At 49.1% G+C, this 21332-nt stretch overlaps 1 protein-coding gene across 1 annotated transcript in view; it reads right to left on the reverse strand.

Moving 5' to 3' along the window:
* Positions 1-21332, reverse strand: part of LOC146788702 (fatty acyl-CoA hydrolase precursor, medium chain-like) — a 652575-nt gene that overhangs the window by 419767 nt on the left and 211476 nt on the right. The window contains exon 5 of the mRNA XM_085630085.1: positions 7078-7231. Within this exon, the coding sequence (XP_085486211.1) occupies positions 7078-7231 (154 nt within the window). The remainder of the gene's footprint in view (positions 1-7077; positions 7232-21332) is intronic.

Genomic DNA, 21332 nt, shown 5'->3' on the forward strand with positions numbered 1-21332 from the left:
ATCTGACGTAAAGGCAACTGACGTTCATTGCAATGCAGGACAATCACAATGTAATCCAGCATTCGAGCCACATGGGAAGATGCCGGTACCTGGGCCCAGTCAACGACCAGGTGCGAGAATTGCGAGTACGATTCAAGGTGGGAGGTAAGGAGAATGCATTCACATCCAGCGTGCGACAATGAAAGGGAGGGTAAGTAGAGGTTGGGCATGTTAAATTCATGCAACACTCACACCCATTGGGGAGAGTTGCTGTATCCCTTACCTGAGTGTGTCCTCAGTAAATAGCTGGTTGCCAAGGGCGTGCAAACGAATACTAGCCCACCAAAAACTGCAGCTGGAAACTGAAGGACACATTGGAGCCATCCGTGCCTTTAAATGCTTTAGAGTTTTGCAAGCGCCGACTGGCTAATAATTCAGGTGCCAGGGAATGGTAACACACATGAAGGGAAGACGATTACAAGTGAGAGCTACTAAAAGCAAGGTGCGGCTGAATAGGCAGGCATCTGAAACCTCTCTTCTAAACTAAAGCAAAACGTTGACCAGCCTTGTACGGTGGTCCAGGAAGTACAATTTACACCCATGTAATTTCGAAGAATAAGACAACCATACCTCTCCGACCAGGCAGCAGCAAGCCTGCCACAGAGACACCGGGGCCATTGTGTCCATCATCCGTGTTGATGCCTGGGGACGGGGCTAGCTGCTGAACATCCGTGTGCTTTGCTGAAAGAATGCCCCCCCACCCTGATGGACAGCAGGGAAAACGTGGAGTGTGCGCGCCTTCTTTTACTCGCTTCTTCCGCGTTTAAAACACATTAGAAGAAACAGCCATGGGTGCCAAATTAGTAATGAGCAAGTAGCGACCTGGGAAAGGTGCGGAGAGCACGATCAGATCTTCTAGTAATAATAATAATGTGCCAGACTGCACTCATGTTTCAGTTTCTTAGATTTGCATGTGTGTCATTGCGTGAGGGTCCCTGCTCGTTCCGGCAGCAATACTCCATGGGGGTTAACATTTGAAACAAGCAGCCTGCGAGTCCCTGCTCATTCCCGCAGCAATACTCCATGGGAGTTAACATTTGAAACAAGCAGTCTGCGAGTCCCTGCTCATTCCCGCAGCAATACTCCATGGGAGTTAACATTTGAAACAAGCAGTCTGCGAGTCCCTGCTCATTCCCGCAGCAATACTCCATGGGAGTTAACATTTGAAACAAGCAGTCTGCAAGTCCCTGCTCATTCCCGCGGCAATACTCCATGGGAGTTAACATTTGAAACAAGCAGTCTGCGAGTCCCTGCTCATTCCCGCAGCAATACTCCATGGGAGTTAACATTTGAAACAAGCAGTCTGCGAGTCCCTGCTCATTCCCGCAGCAATACTCCATGGGAGTTAACATTTGAAACAAGCAGTCTGCGAGTCCCTGCTCATTCCCGCAGCAATACTCCATGGGAGTTAACATTTGAAACAAGCAGTCTGCGAGTCCCTGCTCATTCCCGCGGCAATACTCCATGGGAGTTAACATTTGAAACAAGCAGTCTGCGAGTCCCTGCTCATTCCCGCAGCAATACTCCATGGGAGTTAACATTTGAAACAAGCAGTCTGCGCGTCCCTGCTCGTTCCGGCAGCAATACTCCATGGGAGTTAACATTTGAAACAAGCAGTCTGCGAGTCCCTGCTCGTTCCGGCAGCAATACTCCATGGGAGTTAACATTTGAAACAAGCAGCATGCGCGTCCCTGCTCGTTCCGGCAGCAATACTCCATGGGAGTTAACATTTGAAACAAGCAGTCTGCGAGTCCCTGCTCATTCCCACAGCAATACTCCATGGGAGTTAACATTTGAAACAAGCAGCATGCGCGTCCCTGCTCGTTCCGGCAGCAATACTCCATGGGAGTTAACATTTGAAACAAGCAGTCTGCGAGTCCCTGCTCATTCCCGCAGCAATACTCCATGGGAGTTAACATTTGAAACAAGCAGTCTGCGAGTCCCTGCTCATTCCCGCAGCAATACTCCATGGGAGTTAACATTTGAAACAAGCAGTCTGCGAGTCCCTGCTCATTCCCGCAGCAATACTCCATGGGAGTTAACATTTGAAACAAGCAGTCTGCGAGTCCCTGCTCATTCCCGCAGCAATACTCCATGGGAGTTAACATTTGAAACAAGCAGTCTGCGAGTCCCTGCTCATTCCCGCAGCAATACTCCATGGGAGTTAACATTTGAAACAAGCAGTCTGCGAGTCCCTGCTCATTCCCACAGCAATACTCCATGGGAGTTAACATTTGAAACAAGCAGCATGCGCGTCCCTGCTCGTTCCGGCAGCAATACTCCATGGGAGTTAACATTTGAAACAAGCAGTCTGCGCGTCCCTGCTCGTTCCCACAGCAATACTCCATGGGAGTTAACATTTGAAACAAGCAGCATGCGCGTCCCTGCTCGTTCCGGCAGCAATACTCCATGGGAGTTAACATTTGAAACAAGCAGTCTGCGAGTCCCTGCTCATTCCCACAGCAATACTCCATGGGAGTTAACATTTGAAACAAGCAGCATGCGCGTCCCTGCTCGTTCCGGCAGCAATACTCCATGGGAGTTAACATTTGAAACAAGCAGTCTGCGAGTCCCTGCTCATTCCCGCAGCAATACTCCATGGGAGTTAACATTTGAAACAAGCAGTCTGCGAGTCCCTGCTCATTCCCGCAGCAATACTCCATGGGAGTTAACATTTGAAACAAGCAGTCTGCGAGTCCCTGCTCATTCCCGCAGCAATACTCCATGGGAGTTAACATTTGAAACAAGCAGTCTGCGAGTCCCTGCTCATTCCCGCAGCAATACTCCATGGGAGTTAACATTTGAAACAAGCAGTCTGCGAGTCCCTGCTCATTCCCGCAGCAATACTCCATGGGAGTTAACATTTGAAACAAGCAGTCTGCGAGTCCCTGCTCATTCCCGCAGCAATACTCCATGGGAGTTAACATTTGAAACAAGCAGTCTGCGAGTCCCTGCTCATTCCCGCAGCAATACTCCATGGGAGTTAACATTTGAAACAAGCAGCATGCGCGTCCCTGCTCGTTCCGGCAGCAATACTCCATGGGAGTTAACATTTGAAACAAGCAGTCTGCGAGTCCCTGCTCATTCCCGCAGCAATACTTCATGGGAGTTAACATTTGAAACAAGCAGCATGCGCGTCCCTGCTCGTTCCGGCAGCAATACTCCATGGGAGTTAACATTTGAAACAAGCAGCATGCGCGTCCCTGCTCGTTCCCGCAGCAATACTCCATGGGAGTTAACATTTGAAACAAGCAGTCTGCGAGTCCCTGCTCATTCCCGCAGCAATACTCCATGGGAGTTAACATTTGAAACAAGCAGTCTGCGAGTCCCTGCTCATTCCCGCAGCAATACTCCATGGGAGTTAACATTTGAAACAAGCAGTCTGCGAGTCCCTGCTCATTCCCGCAGCAATACTCCATGGGAGTTAACATTTGAAACAAGCAGTCTGCGAGTCCCTGCTCATTCCCGCAGCAATACTCCATGGGAGTTAACATTTGAAACAAGCAGTCTGCGAGTCCCTGCTCATTCCCGCAGCAATACTTCATGGGAGTTAACATTTGAAACAAGCAGCATGCGCGTCCCTGCTCGTTCCGGCAGCAATACTCCATGGGAGTTAACATTTGAAACAAGCAGCATGCGCGTCCCTGCTCGTTCCCACAGCAATACTCCATGGGAGTTAACATTTGAAACAAGCAGTCTGCGAGTCTCTGCTTGTTCCCACGGCAATACTCCATGGGAGTTAACATTTGAAACAAGCAGTCTGCGAGTCTCTGCTTGTTCCCACGGCAATACTCCATGGGAGTTAACATTTGAAACAAGCAGTGTGCACGTCCCTGCCCATTCTGGCAGCAATACTCTATGGGAGTTAACATTTGAAACAAGTAATGGGGGCATCCCTGCTCGGTCCTGGGGCAATATTTCATGAGCGTTAACATTTGAAACAATCAGCGCGTGCGCCCCTGCTCGTTCCCGCAGCAATACTCCGTGGGAGTTAACATTTGAAACAAGCAGCGTGCACATCCCTGCTCGTTCCCTTCGGCAATACTCCATGGGGGTTAACATTTGAAACAAGCAGCGTGCAAGTCCCTGCTCATTCCCGCGGCAATACTCTATGGGAGTTAAAATTTGAAACAAACAGCATGCGTGTCCTTGCTCGTTCCCGCGGCAATACTCCATGGGAGTTAACATTTGAAACAAGCAGCTAGTACGTCCATGCTCGTTCCTGCAGCTATACTCCATGGGAGTGAACTTACAGGGAAAGGTGGGACATGCACCAAGCATCAGCTATTAGCACACTTTCATTTTTAAATGACACACATGGAAGCCAAAAAAAGCCAATCCTAAGTAAAGGAGAAGTAGATACAACAGATCGCCACAGCACAAGTGCTGTGTAGGCTCGACCTAAAAACTGGAGAGATGCGGAGATCATCCCACAACCCTGGCGACAGAGAAGTCTATAAAAAATCCTTAGCACACTATCATGGAAGTATCAGGAAAGCATGTAAAACCTACATTTCACAGCAACTAGATAAGGCTGGAAACTCTTCTAGGGAACAATATAGAATCCGTAAATTCTTTATCAATCCTCACAGCTGTATAGCGGATACACCACCCTCACACCTTCCTTGAGATGCACCACCCTCACACATGCTTAGTGATGTACCACCCTCACACATGCTTAGTGATGCACCACCCTCACACATGCTTAGTGATACTCCACCCTCACACATGCTTAGTGATGCACCACCCTCACACATGCTTAGTGATACTCCACCCTCACACATGCTTTGTGATGCCCCGCCCTCACACATGCTTTGTGATGCACCACCCTCACACATGCTTAGTGATTTACCACCCTCACACGTGCCTTGTGATGCACCACCCTCACACATGCCTTGTGATGCACCATCCTCACACATGCCTTGTGATGCACTACCCTCACACATGCCTTGTGATGCACCACCGTCACACATGCTTAGCGATGCACCACCCTCACACATGCTTAGTAATGCACCACCCTCACACATGCCTTGCGATGCCAAAGCAGATGATCTAGAAGAGAAAGTGAATCCGATCTCCAGCACTCTGCCAAGCCCGTCGCACTGTGTACGCTCGGGCTTTAAATGCGCTCCAGGAAACGCACGGCTAGTTCCTTATGTATGCGGCGGGACCGCGGTTTACACCAGCTCAAAGATTTTGAAAACTTAGAAGGCCGTACCTTGTAAGTCATACACTGTACCTTTCAGTTCATAGACTGTTAATTTCTCTGTTTTTGTAGAATCCGTTGGTGGAGCCCACTCTTAGACTTCTTTATTCTAGTATCTGCAGAGAGCTCTGACGCTTCATCCATACATTCCATGATTGACGGGTATCTATGCTGCTACTTAGGGAGCCGTCTCCTCTATACCCCACTGTATCTTTCAATGTAAGTACTGAGGACTCGTTCAGGCCTCATTCATTCCCTCTATAGAGACGACAATCAGCCCTTGACGTCACACCTTTGTATTCATATCTAAGGCTCGAAAAGGCTCAACGTATGGGAAGAACTATGAGCACGCGCATTTGTGTGCTATTGCCAGGATCTAGAAGATAAGCTGGCTTCTGTTAGCGTCCCCCCTTGGTGTAATTACTTTGGCGAGACTCCTTGCCTCTTGTGTGACCAGTTCACATGACTCCTCCTTAAATAGTTCCTTTTTCTGCTTCTCCAGGTATTGAGACCTGTTTAGAATTAGATTTATCACACTTAGGGGCATATTATCAAGACAGGCGATAAAATTATCGCCGCTTCAGCTGCAGAAAACTGCCGCTAAAGCGGCGATGATGCTCTTGAGAATATGCCCTGGAGAATTCCCATAGAAGCGCATGTTAGATGTGAAGGACGTCTAACCTGAGCTTCAATTGGAATTCTCTGCTGCATATTATCAAGCCCATTATTGCCGCTTTAGCGGCAGCTTTCTGCTGCTAAAGCGGCGATAATTTTAATGCCGTTTCTTGATAATATGCCCCTTAGTTGGACGCACTGCGTATCAACATGGCCCTTAACATCCATACCCTGCTCCATCGTCTTGTTTTTCCAGGTAATGCCCTCTATGAAATGTTCTGTTCTTGGAGCTGAAATCGATCAGCGAATGAGAGACCTCGTTCTCACCACGTTTTAAAACGTAGGTTCTTTGTCATTTTATTATTCTTCAGTTATCTCTTTCTATGCACATGCTTCTTCTTTTTTTTTTTGATTTGATCATTTTTTCACAGCCTCTTCTCCTTTTTTTTCCACATCACGCGGTGTGATAATATCACTCGAATAAAACACTATCCTGAAAAATAATTGAATGTTAAGAAGAGTTCTCTTGTTGTTACTGTTCCTTATCAGATGAGCACATGTGATTGATTTACAACTAAGATGCTCTTTTAGAATGTAGAGAACATTTTATTGTACCTCATGAGCTGTATTAATTGATCGCCAAAACGTTGTACATTGAGAGATTTTGAGCATACACTGTCCACGCCCTCCCGGCTGCAGCGCCTAATTAAACCAACTTCTTCATGTTTTGCCAAACTCCTCTTGTCTTTTCATTTATTTAAGGTGAATTCATATCCAAGCAGCATCATCACTCTGGCTGCCACATTACAGGATGTCAGCTGACCGGTTGCACGGACCTACAGCTCACAGCCAATCAGTGACTGGCTGCACAGACCTACAGCTCATACCCAATCAGTGACTGGCTCCACACACCTACAGCTCACAGCCAATATGTGACCTCATGCACAGAGCTACAGCTCACAGCCAATCAGTGACCTGCTTCACAGACCTACAGCTCTCAGCTAATCAGTGACCTGCTTCACAGATGACAGCTCACAGCCAATCAGTGACCTCCTGCACAGAGATACAGCTCACAGCCAATCAGGGACCTGCTGCAGAGACCTGCAGCTCAAAGCCAATCAACGACCTGCTGCACAGGCCTACAGCTCACAGCCAATCAGTGACTGGCTCCACAGACCTACAGCTCACATTCAATCGGTGACTGGCTCAGTACTCACATGGGCGGAAGTGCTCATTCCTCCGGCTGATTCTCCAAATATGGAGACACTGTTTGGGTCTCCCCCAAAGTCTTCAATGTTCTCTTTCACCCACTCCATGCTTCTAACTTGATCCAAGAAGCCCAAGTTTCCAGGCGCTTCCTCATCGCCAGTGCTAAAAAAGAGATAGGATTTCTGGTCAGCAATATTAAGATTAAACAACATTGACTGGTAGACCTCAAATATCAAGTCCGTCTGATGTACACTCACATGAACTACAACAACAAGACCTTCTGTTGCACACTCACATGACCTACAACAAGCCTGTCTGATGTACACTCACATGACCTACAATAACAAGCCTGTCTGATGCACACTATCATGACCTACAACAACAAGACCTTCTGATGCACACTCATATGACCTACAACAACAAGCTCTTCTGATGTTCACTCACATGACCTACAACTACAACCAATTCTGATGTTCAATCACATGACCTACAACAACAAGCCCTTCTGATGTTCACTCACATGACCTACAACAACAAGACCTTCTGATGTTCACTCACATGACCTACAACAATAAGCTCTTCTGATGTTCACTCACATGACCTACAACAACAAGCAATTCTGATGCACACTCACATGACCCCCAACAACAAACCCTTCTGATGCACACTCACATAACCTACAACAAGCCTGTCTGATGCACACTCACATGACCTACAACAACAAGCCCTTCTGATGTACACTCATATGACCTACAACAACAAGCCCTTCTGATGCACACTCACATGACCTACAACAACAAGCCGGTCTGATGCACACTCACATGACCTACAACAACAAGCCCTTCTAATGGACACACACATGACCTAACAACAACAAGCCCTTCTCATGCACACTCACATGACCTACAACAAAAAGCCTGTCTCTTGTACACTCACATGACCTACAACAACAAGCTTGTCTAATGCACACTCATATGACCTACAACAACAAGCCTGACTGGTGCACACAAACATGACCAACAACAACAAGCCTGCCTGATGTACACTCACATGACCTACAACAACAAGCTCATCTGATGTACACTCACATGACCAACAACAACAAGCCCCTCTGATGTACACTCACATGACTTACAACAACCAGCCCTTCTGATGCACACTCAAATGACCTACAATAAGCCTGTCTGATGCACACTCACACAACCTACAACAAGCCCATCTGATAAACAATCACATGACCTACATTAACAAGCCCATCTGATGTACACAAACATGACCTACAACAACAAGGCCTGTCTCATGCACACTTACATGACCTACAACAACAAGCCCTTCTGATGCACACTTACATGACCTACATTAACAAGCCCATCTGATGTTCACTCTCATGACCTACAACAACAAACCTGTCTGATGCACACTCATATGAACTACAACAACAGGCCCTTCTAATGTACACTCACATGACCTACAACAACAAACATTTCTGATGGACACTCACATGACCTACAACAAGCTTGTCTGATGCACACTCATATGACCTACCACAACAAGCCTGAATGATGTACACAAACATGACCTACAATAAGAAGCCCGTCTCATATACACTGACATGACCAACAACAACAGGCCCCTCTGATGTACACTCACATAACCTAAACAACAAGCAATTCTGATGCACACTCAGATGAACTACAATAAGCCTGTCTGATGCACACTCACATGATCTACAACAAGCCCATCTGATGCACACTCACATGACCTACATTAACAGGCCCATCTGATGGTCACTCCCATGACCTACAACAACAAGCCTGTCTGATGCACAGTCTCATGACCTACAAAACAAATCCTGTCTGATGCACACTCTCATGACCTACAACAACAATCCTGTCTGATGCACACTCTCATGACCTACAACAACAAGCCTGTCTGATGCACACTCACATGACCTACAACAACAAGCCCTTCTGATGTACACTCACATGACCTACAACAAGGCCTTCTGATAAACACTCACATGATCTGCAACAACCAGATCATCTGATTCACAAACACATGACCTACAACAAGCCCTTTTAATGTACACTCACATGACCTACAACGGGCCCTTCTGATGCACACTCACATGACCTACAACAACAAACCCTTTTGATGCACACTCACATGACCTACAACAACAAGAAAGTCTGGTGTTCACTCACATGACCTAGAACCAAAAGCCCTTCTGATGTACACTCACATGACCTACAACAACAAGCCCTTCTGATATACACACACGTGACCTGCAACAGCAAGTCTTTCTGATGCACACTCATATGACCTACAACAATAAACCCTTCCAATGCACACTCACATGACCTACAACAACAGCCCATCTAATGCACACTCACATGACCTACAATAAGCCCTTCTAATACCCACTCACATGACCTACAACAACAAGCCCTTCTGATGCACACTCACATGACCTACAACAACAATCCTGTCTGATGTACACTCATATGACCTACAACAACGAGCCCATCTGATAGACACTCACATGACCTACAACAAGCTCGTCTGATGCACACTCATATGACCTACCACAACAAGCCTGAATGATGTACACAAACATGACCTACAATAAGAAGCCCGTCTCATATACACTGACATGACCAACAACAACAGGCCCCTCTGATGTACACTCACATAACCTAAACAACAAGCAATTCTGATGCACACTCAGATGAACTACAATAAGCCTGTCTGATGCACACTCACATGATCTACAACAAGCCCATCTGATGCACACTCACATGACCTACATTAACAGGCCCATCTGATGGTCACTCCCATGACCTACAACAACAAGCCTGTCTGATGCACAGTCTCATGACCTACAAAACAAATCCTGTCTGATGCACACTCTCATGACCTACAACAACAATCCTGTCTGATGCACACTCTCATGACCTACAACAACAAGCCTGTCTGATGCACACTCACATGACCTACAACAACAAGCCCTTCTGATGTACACTCACATGACCTACAACAAGGCCTTCTGATAAACACTCACATGATCTGCAACAACCAGATCATCTGATTCACAAACACATGACCTACAACAAGCCCTTTTAATGTACATTCACATGACCTACAACGGGCCCTTCTGATGCACACTCACATGACCTACAACAACAAACCCTTTTGATGCACACTCACATGACCTACAACAACAAGAAAGTCTGGTGTTCACTCACATGACCTAGAACCAAAAGCCCTTCTGATGTACACTCACATGACCTACAACAACAAGCCCTTCTGATATACACACACGTGACCTGCAACAGCAAGTCTTTCTGATGCACACTCATATGACCTACAACAATAAACCCTTCCAATGCACACTCACATGACCTACAACAACAGCCCATCTAATGCACACTCACATGACCTACAATAAGCCCTTCTAATACCCACTCACATGACCTACAACAACAAGCCCTTCTGATGCACACTCACATGACCTACGACAACAATCCTGTCTGATGTACACTCATATGACCTACAACAACGAGCCCATCTGATAGACACTCACATGACCTACAACAAGCTTGTCTGATGCACACTCATATGACCTACCACAACAAGCCTGAATGATGTACACAAACATGACCTACAATAAGAAGCCCGTCTCATATACACTGACATGACCAACAACAACAGGCCCCTCTGATGTACACTCACATAACCTAAACAACAAGCAATTCTGATGCACACTCAGATGAACTACAATAAGCCTGTCTGATGCACACTCACATGATCTACAACAAGCCCATCTGATGCACACTCACATGACCTACATTAACAGGCCCATCTGATGGTCACTCCCATGACCTACAACAACAAGCCTGTCTGATGCACAGTCTCATGACCTACAAAACAAATCCTGTCTGATGCACACTCTCATGACCTACAACAACAATCCTGTCTGATGCACACTCTCATGACCTACAACAACAAGCCTGTCTGATGCACACTCACATGACCTACAACAACAAGCCCTTCTGATGTACACTCACATGACCTACAACAAGGCCTTCTGATAAACACTCACATGATCTGCAACAACCAGATCATCTGATTCACAAACACATGACCTACAACAAGCCCTTTTAATGTACACTCACATGACCTACAACGGGCCCTTCTGATGCACACTCACATGACCTACAACAACAAACCCTTTTGATGCACACTCACATGACCTACAACAACAAGAAAGTCTGGTGTTCACTCACATGACCTAGAACCAAAAGCCCTTCTGATGTACACTCACATGACCTACAACAACAAGCCCTTCTGATATACACACACGTGACCTGCAACAGCAAGTCTTTCTGATGTACACTCATATGACCTACAACAATAAACCCTTCCAATGCACACTCACATGACCTACAACAACAGCCCATCTAATGCACACTCACATGACCTACAATAAGCCCTTCTAATACCCACTCACATGACCTAAAACAACAAGCCCTTCTGATGCACACTCACATGACCTACAACAACAATCCTGTCTGATGTACACTCATATGACCTACAACAACGAGCCCATCTGATAGACACTCGCATGACCAACAACAAGTCCTTCTGATGCACACTCAAATGACCTACAATAAGCCTGTCTAATTCACACTCACATGACCTACAACAACAAGCACTTCTGATGTACAATCACATGACCTACAACAAGGCCTTCTGATGAACACTCACATGACCTGCAACAACAAGACCATCTGATTCACAAACACATGACCTACAAAAAGCCCTTCTGATGTACACTCACATGACCTACAACAGGCCCTTCTGATGCACACTCACATGACCTACAAAAACAAACACTTCTGATGCACACTTACATGACCTACAACAAGAAGCCTGTCTGGTGTTCACTCACATGACCTAGAACAACAAGCCCTTCTGATGCCCACTCACATGGCCTACAACAGCAAGCCCTTCTGATGCACACTCACATGACCTACAACAACACATCCGTCTGACGTACACGCATATGACCTGCTATAACAAGCCCTTCTGATGTACACTCTCATGACCTACAACAACATGTCCATCTGATGTTCACTCTCATGACCTACAACAACAAGCATGTCTGATGCACAGTCATATGACCTACAACAACAAACCCTTTTGATGCACACTCACATGACCTACAACAACAAGACTGTCTGATGTTCACTCACATGACCTAGAACAACAAGCCCTTCTAATGTACACTCACATGACCTACAACAACAAGCCCTTCTGATATACACTTACATGACCTGCAACAACAAGCCCTTCCGATGCACACTCATATGACCTACAACAATAAGCCCTTCCAATGCACACTCACATGACCTAGAACAACAAGCCCGTCTGATGCACACTCACATGACCTACAACAAGCTCTTCTAATGCCCACTCACATGACCTACAACAACAAGCCCTTCTGATGAACACTCACATGACCTACAGCAAAACATCTGTCTGACATACACTCACATGACCTGCTATGACAAGCCCTTCTGATGCACACTCACATGACCTACAACAACAAACCCTTTTGATGCACACTTACATGACCTACAACAAGAAGCCTGTCTGGTGTTCATTCACATGACCTAGAACAACAAGCCCTTCTGATGTACACTCACATGACCTATAACAACAAGCCCTTCTGATATACACATATATCACCTGCAACAACAAGCCCTTCTTATGCAAAGTAATATGACCTACAACAATAAGCCCTTCCAATGCACACTCACATGACCACAGCAACAAGCCCGTCTGATGCACACTCACATGACCTACAACAACAAGCCCTTCTAATGCCCACTCACATGACCTACAACAACAGGCCCTTCTGATACACACTTACATGACCTACAACAACACATCTGTCTGATGTACACTCATATGACCTACAACAACACGGCCATCTGATGTTCACTCACATGACCTACAACAACAAGCCCGTCTGATGCACACTCACATGTCCTACAACAACAAGCCCTTCTAATGCACACTCACATGACCTACAACAACAAGCCCTTCTAATGCCCACTCACATGACCTACAACAACAAGCCCTTCTGATGCACACTCACATGACCTACAACAACACATCCGTCTGACGTACACTCATATGACCTACTATGACAAGCCCTTCTGATGTACACTCTCATGACCTACAACAACACATCCATCTGATGTTCACTCTCATGAACTACAACAACAAGCCTGTCTGATGCACACTCATATGACCTACAACAACAAGCCTGACTGATGTACACAAACATGACCTACAACAACAAGCCTGTCTGATGCACACTCACATGACCTACAACAACAAACCCTTCTGATGCACACTCATATGACCTACAACAACAAGCCCTTCTAATGCCCACTCACATGACCTACAACAACCAGCCCGTCTGATGCACACTCACATGACCTATAACAAAAAGCCCTTCTAATGGCCACTCACATGACCTACAACAACAACCCTGTCTGATGCACACTAATATGACCTACAACAACAAGCCTGACTGATGTACACAAACATGACCTACAACAACAAGCCTGTCTGATGCACACTCACATGACCTACAACAACAAACCCTTCTGATGCACAGTCATATGACCTACAACAACAAGCCTGTCTGATATTCATTCACATTACCTAGAACACCAAGCCCTTCTGATGTACACTCCCATGACCTGCAACAACAATCCCTTCTAATGCACACTCACATGACCTACAACAACAAGCCCTTCTAATGCCCACTCACATGACCTACAACAACAAGCCCTTCTGATGCGCACTCACATGACCCACAACAACACATCCGTCTGACGTACACGCACATGACCTGTTATAACAAGCCCTTCTGATGTACACTCTCATGACCTAGAACAACACGTCCATCTGATGTTCACTCTCATGACCTACAACAACAAGCCTGTCTGATGCACACTCATATGACCTACAACAACAAACCCTTTTGATGCGCACTCACATGACCTACAACAACAAGCCTGTCTGATGTTCACTCACATGACCTAGAACAACAAGCCCTTCTAATGTACACTCACATGACCTAGAACAACAAACCCTTCTGATATACACTTACATGACCTGCAACAATAAGCCCTTCTGATGCACACTCATATGACCTACAACAATACGCCCTTCCAATGCCCACTCACATGACCTACAACAACAAGCCCTTCTAATGCCCACTCACATGACCTACAACAACAAGCCCTTCTGATGCACACTCACATGATCTACAACAACAAACCCTTCTGATGCACTCTCATATGACCTACAACAACAAGCCTGTCTGATATTCATTCACATGACCTGCAACAACAATCCCTTCTAATGCACACTCACATGACCTACAACAAGGCCTTCTGATGCACACTCACATGACCTAAAACAACAAGCCCTTCTGATGCACACTCACATGACCTACAACAACAAGTCTGTCTGATGTACACTTATGTGACCTACTACAACAACAAGTCTGTCTGATGTACACTTATGTGACCTACTACAACATGTCCTTCTGATGTACACTCACATGACCTACAACAAGGCCTTCTGATGAACACTCACATAACCTGCAACAACAAGACCATCTGATTCACAAACACATGACCTAGAACAACAAGCCCGTCTGATGCACACTCACATGACCTACAACAAGCTCTTCTAATGCCCACTCACATGACCTACAACAACAAGCCCTTCTGATGAACACTCACATGACCTACAGCAAAACATCTGTCTGACATACACTCACATGACCTGCTATGACAAGCCCTTCTGATGCACACTCACATGACCTACAACAACAAACCCTTTTGATGCACACTCACATGACCTACAAAAAGAAGCCTGTCTGGTGTTCACTCACATGACCTAGAACAACAAGCCCTTCTGATGTACACTCACATGACCTACAACAACAAGCACTTCTGACATACACATATATGACCTGCAACCACAAGCCCTTCTGATGCACAGTAATATGACCTACAACAATAAGCCCTTCCAATGCACACTCACATGACCTACAGCAACAAGCCCGTCTGATGCACACTCACATTACCTACAACAACAAGCCCTTCTAATGCCCACTCACATGACCTACAACAACAGGCCCTTCTGATAAACACTCACAGGACCTACAACAACACATCCGTCTGATGTACACTCATATGACCTGCTATAACAAGCCCATCTGATGTACACTCTCATGACCTACAACAACACGGCCATCTGATGTTCACTCACTTGACCTACAACAAAAACCCGTCTGATGCACACTCACATGACCTACAACAATAAGCCCTTCTAATGCACACTCACATGACCTACAACAACAAGCCCTTCTAATGCACACTCACATGACCTACAACAACAAGCCTGTCTGATGCACACTCACATGACCTATAACAAAAAGGCCTTCTAATGGCCACTCACATGACCTACAACAACAAGCCCTTCTGATGCACACTCACATGACCTACAACAACGCATCCGTCTGACGTACACTCATATGACCTGCTATGACAAGCCCTTCTGATGTACACTCTCATGACCTACAACAACACGTCCATCTGATGTTCACTCTCGTGACCTACAAAAACAAGCCTGTCTGATGCACACTCATATGACCTACAACAACAAGCCTGACTGATATAAGCAAACATGACCTACAACAACAAGCCTGTCTGGTGCACACTCACATGACCTACAACAACAAGCCTGTCTGATATTCATTCACATGACCTAGAACAACAAGCCCTTCTGATGTACACTCACATGACCTGCAACAACAATCCCTTCTAATGCACACTCACATGACCTACAACAAGCCTGTCTGATGCACACTCACATGACCTACAACAACAAGCCCTTCTAATGCCCACTCACATGACCTACAACAACAAGCCCTTCTGATGCACACTCACATGACCTACAACAACACATCCGTCTGATGTACACGCACATGACCTTCTATAACAAGCCCTTCTAATGTACGCTCACATGGCCTACAACAACAAACCCTTCTGATATACACTTGCATGACCTACAACAATAAGCCCTTCTGATGCACACTCACATGACCTACAACAACAAGCCCTACTATTGCCCATTCACATGACCTACAACAACAAGCCCTTCTGATGCACACTCACATGACCTACAACAACTCATCCGTCTGACGTACACTCATATGACCTGCTATGACAAGCCCTTCTGATGTACACTCTCATGACCGACAACAACACGTCCTTCTGATGTTCACTCTCGTGACCTACAAAACAAGCCTGTCTGATGCACACTCATATGACCTACAACAACAAGCCTGACTGATGTAAGCAAACATGACCTACAACAACAAGCCTGTCTGGTGCCCACTCACATGACCTACAACAACAAACCCCTTCTGATGCACACTCATATGACCTACAACAACAAGCCTGTCTGATATTCATTCACATGACCTAGAACAACAAGCCCTTCTGATGTACACTCACATGACCTGCAATAACAATCCCTTCTAATGCACACTCACATGACCTACAACAAGCCTGTCTGATGCACACTCACATGACCTACAACAAAAAGCCCTTCTAATGCCCACTCACATGACCTACAACAACAGGCCCTTCTGATAAACACTCACAGGACCTACAACACATCCGTCTGATGTACACTCATATGACCTGCTATAACAAACCCATCTGATGTACACTCTCATGACCTCCAACAACACGGCCATCTGATGTTCACTCACTTGACCTACAACAAAAAGCCCGTCTGATGCACACTCACATGACCTACAACAATAAGCCCTTCTAATGCACACTCACATGACCTACAACAACAAGCCCTTCTAATGCACACTCACATGACCTACAATAACAAGCCTGTCTGATGCACACTCACATGACCTATAACAAAAAGGCCTTCTAATGGCCACTCACATGACCTACAACAACAAGCCCTTCTTATGCACACTCACATGACCTACAACAACTCATCCGTCTGACGTACACTCATATGACCTGCTATGACAAGCCCTTCTGATGTACACTCTCATGACCTACAACAACACGTCCATCTGATGTTCACTCTCGTGACCTACAAAAACAAGCCTGTCTGATGCACACTCATATGACCTACAACAACAAGCCTGACTGATGTAAGCAAACATGACCTACAACAACAAGCCTGTCTGGTGCACACTCACATGACCTACAACAACAAACCCCTTCTGATGCACACTCATATGACCTACAACAACAAGCCTGTCTGATATTCATTCACATGACCTAGAACAATAAGCCCTTCTGATGTTGTTGGAAGGCGGACCCCGAGGAGTCGGCGAGACCACCAAGGGGGGCCCTCACACTGCACGAAGTAGCCGAGCGCTGCCGAGAAGCCTCCTGAGAGGTCCTTCTCCTATCACGTACTAGCACAGTAACACCACCACACAGGAGGTTGTCTCAAGACGAGCAATTCTTTATCAGTATTAAAAGGTTACAAGATCAATATTTACAAGAAGGGATCGAGGGATCCACAAAAGTCTCAGTGTCTCTTTGGAAGGGTAGGGGTAGCAGGACAGTCTTTGGCAGGAGCTCGGTACGAGGGTACCTGGGGCCCAGTCTTATCCTCAAACTGGAGGACCTCCGAGTCTCGGAGGGGTCGAGCCGCGACGTCGTCAGCAGGGCTCCGAGGGAGGCTTCAGCGAGGTTGGGCCGCGACAGCGTCAGCAGGGCCCCGATGTTCCGCTGGAGCTTCAAAGTGTTCACAAGAAGGAGCCGCGACGCAGTCTGCAGGGCTCGTGATAGTTCCGACAAGAGTTCTTCTCCGTAGGGTCAGCCGCGATTCAATCAGCAGGGCTCTCGACTCCGGGATACAACTGCCGATCTGTGGCGGGGTCGCCCCAGATATAGGTCTGGAGCCCTTTGATGTCCGGACCCTGGCGCCCGGGGGGGCGGAGAGGCCGGGTGGAGGTGGCCAGACGCCCAGCAGGAGAGGCACCAGGCCAAAGAGAGTTGCAGGGCGATCACACCTAGGGATGGGAGGACAGTTGGGGGTCTCATCGATACTGTCCTCCGCCGGGGGCGGTGAATGGTTCCTGCGGCACCCCCTGGCCAGTTCTTGGTGCCTCGATGTCGGGGTTTCGCTGGGGCCGAGGCCGGGTTGGGCGGGGTCGCGCTGGCTGGTGCACAGAGTCACGTGGATGCCAACAAGATGGCGGAGCCACGAGGGGTATGCGACCTCGTGCGGCTCGGGATGAGGGGTCTCGGTGCAGTTCGGAAGGGTGGCCCGTGAAGGCCGGGGCGGGGAACGGGCACAATCCACGGGGGTAAGGACCACGCCACGAGGCCGGGTCCAACAGGTGTCCCCCCCAGCCGAAGGTATGGAGAGTCACCCATCTCCTTGGGGATTCTCCTCGTCAAGGCGGAAGAAGCGGGACAGGCCGTCGGCGTTGGCGTGGTCATTGCCGGGCCGGTGTTCAACATCAAAGTCCATCCCTTGCAGCGAGATGGACCACCGCAGCAGCTTGGGGTTCTCGCCCCGCATTTGCATTAACCACCGTAGGGGCCGGTGGTCGGTCTGGACCCGGAAGTGGGTACCGAAGAGATAGGGCCGGAGCTTCTTAAGGGCCCACACTACAGCGAAGGCTTCACGCTCGATGGTGCTCCATCGTTGCTCCCGGGGCAGTAGCCGTCGGCTGATGAAGGCCACTGGCCGGTCGAGCCCCTTTTCATCGGCCTGGGACAGGACGGCCCCGATCCCATACTCGGAGGCATCCGTCTGCACCACGAACTCCTTATTGTAGTCAGGGGCCTGCAGCACAGGGGCAGTGCACATCGCTGTCTTTAGGGTTTCGAAGGCTGCTTGGCAGCGGGGTGTCCAGTGCACCTTCTTGGGCTGCTTCTTGGACGTGAGCTCTGTGAGGGGGCCAACAATGCTCCCATAGTCCCGGATGAACCGCCGGTAGTATCCGGTGAGACCCAGGAAGGCCCGGACAGCTGTCTGGGTAGTGGGGGGTTCCCAGGCCTGGATGGCATCGATTTTTGGCTGGAGAGGGGCCACCTGCCCGCTTCCCACTTGATGGCCCAGGTAGGTCACGGATCCGTGGCCGATCTGGCATTTGCTGGCCTTGATCGTGAGCCCGGCCCGCTGGAGGGCGGCCAGGACGGCTTTGATGTGCAGGAGGTGCTCTGCCCAGTGGTTGCTGTACACGGCAATGTCATCTAGGTAGGCCGCGCTGAAGGCCTCGAGGTTGGCTTCGGCCATGGCTCGGAACTTGCGGGTCTGGTTTCGGAGGGTCAGGAGGTATCGGTAGACGTCAGGAGGGGCGCCTTGGAGCTTCGTCTCCCAGCCCTCCTTGACCAGGCTGAGCGGTCCGCGGACCGGATGTCCGTACAATAGTTCAAACGGGCTGAACCCCAGGGACTTCTGCGGGACCTCCCGATAGGCAAACAGGAGGCACGGCAGCAGGACATCCCATCTCCGCCTGAGGGGCTCTTCCAGGCCCTGGATCATTCCCTTTAATGTTCTGTTGAACCGCTCAACCAGTCCGTTCCCCTGAGGGTGATAGGGGGTTGTGAATTTGTACGTGACCCCGCACTGCTGCCACGGGGACCGCATGTATTTGGAAATAAAGTTCGTGCCCCTGTCGCTCACCACTTCGCGGGGAAATCCCACTCGGGAGAAGATCCCCATCAAGGCCCGGCCTACCACGGGGGCCGTTATAGTTCTTAGCGGGACCGCCTCCGGGTACCTGGTGGCGTAGTCTACGAGGACCAGGATGAAGAGGTGGCCCAGGGCGGTCTGGGGGTCCAGGGGCCCCACGATATCGATTCCGACCCGTTCGAACGGGGTGCTGACGGCTGGAAAGGGCTGGAGGGGGGCCTTGACCCGACCCCCCGTCTTCCCGCTGGCTTGGCAGGTCTGGCAGGACCGGCAGTGGTTGTCCACGTCTCTCCGCATCCGGGGCCAGTAGCAGTGGGTCACCAGACGGCTGTAAGTTTTGTCTTGCCCCAAGTGTCCGGCGAGGGGCACGTCATGTGCCAGGTTGAGCAGGAACTCCCGGAAGCGGAGGGGGACCACCAACACTCGGCTGGCCCCGAGTTCTGCCACTTTTTGCTCACTGTATAACAGGCCCTCGGCCCAGTGGACCCAGTGGGTGCCGGTCTGGTCCCCGTTGGTTTGTGCGGATGCTTGTTGTCAGACCCCTTCGAGAGTGGGGCAGGACTGCTGCTCTTGTTGGAACTGCTCCCGTGTAGGGCCCCCTTCGTGCCGCCCTTGTGTCAGTTCTGGTAGGGCGCACGGGGAAGCAATCTCCTCGGGGGAGGATTCACTAGGTCCAGGGTCGGTGTCTGCCTCCCCCTCGCCGCTGGCGGGGGGTGGTGCGAGCCCCTCGGGCGGGGCGGCATCGGAGGCCGAGGATGAGTGGGGGGCCCGGGCGGTCATGGACCGGGTGATGGCGCAGGCCCAGTCGGATAGTCCCAGCATTCGGAGGTGCTCTCGTCGCTCTACTTGAGCCCAGGGGGAACTCTCCAAGTCGTTCCCCAGGAGGCAGTCTACGGGGGCGTCGTCGCGGACCGTCACCTTTAGCAGGCCAGTCACCCCTCCCCACTCGAAGGGGACCAGGGCCATCTGGCACAGGCTTTCGCTGTTGTCGGCCGTCCGGACGGGGCACAGCACATTGGGGAGGATCTGTTCGGGGGTCACCAGGTGGCAGCGGACAGCGGTGATACTGGCGCCGGTGTCACGAAGGGCTTCGGCCCGTTGTCCATTGACGGTGACCTGCTGCCTGTACTTCTGGGTGTTGCTTGGTATGGGGGTGCAGGGCACCATTTCTCGGCTACCCAGGCAGACCAGGGACATGGCTGCCGGCTCCCATTCGGTGGTCCCTCGGTCGAGGGTCTCTTCTTCCTCTTCTCCCTCTCCCAGGGCGGCGGCCGCCAGCTGTCGGGGCGGGGGCCCGCCGGCCCCGCTTCTTCGGTTCAGGGGGCAGACCGGGTCGCTGGCATAGTGTCCGGTTTGTTGGCAGCCGTAACATGTTACTGGTGGCCGTGGTCCGGGTCTGGCCAGGGTCGCCCCCCTTCGGGCTAGGCTCGGGGAGAGTTGTTGCTGCGGTGGCCCTCGAGGGGGGCTCCTGGGGGCC

The sequence above is a fragment of the Triturus cristatus genome, chromosome 10 (genome assembly GCF_964204655.1).
Source record: "Triturus cristatus chromosome 10, aTriCri1.1, whole genome shotgun sequence".
NCBI classification, from domain to species: domain Eukaryota; kingdom Metazoa; phylum Chordata; class Amphibia; order Caudata; family Salamandridae; genus Triturus; species Triturus cristatus.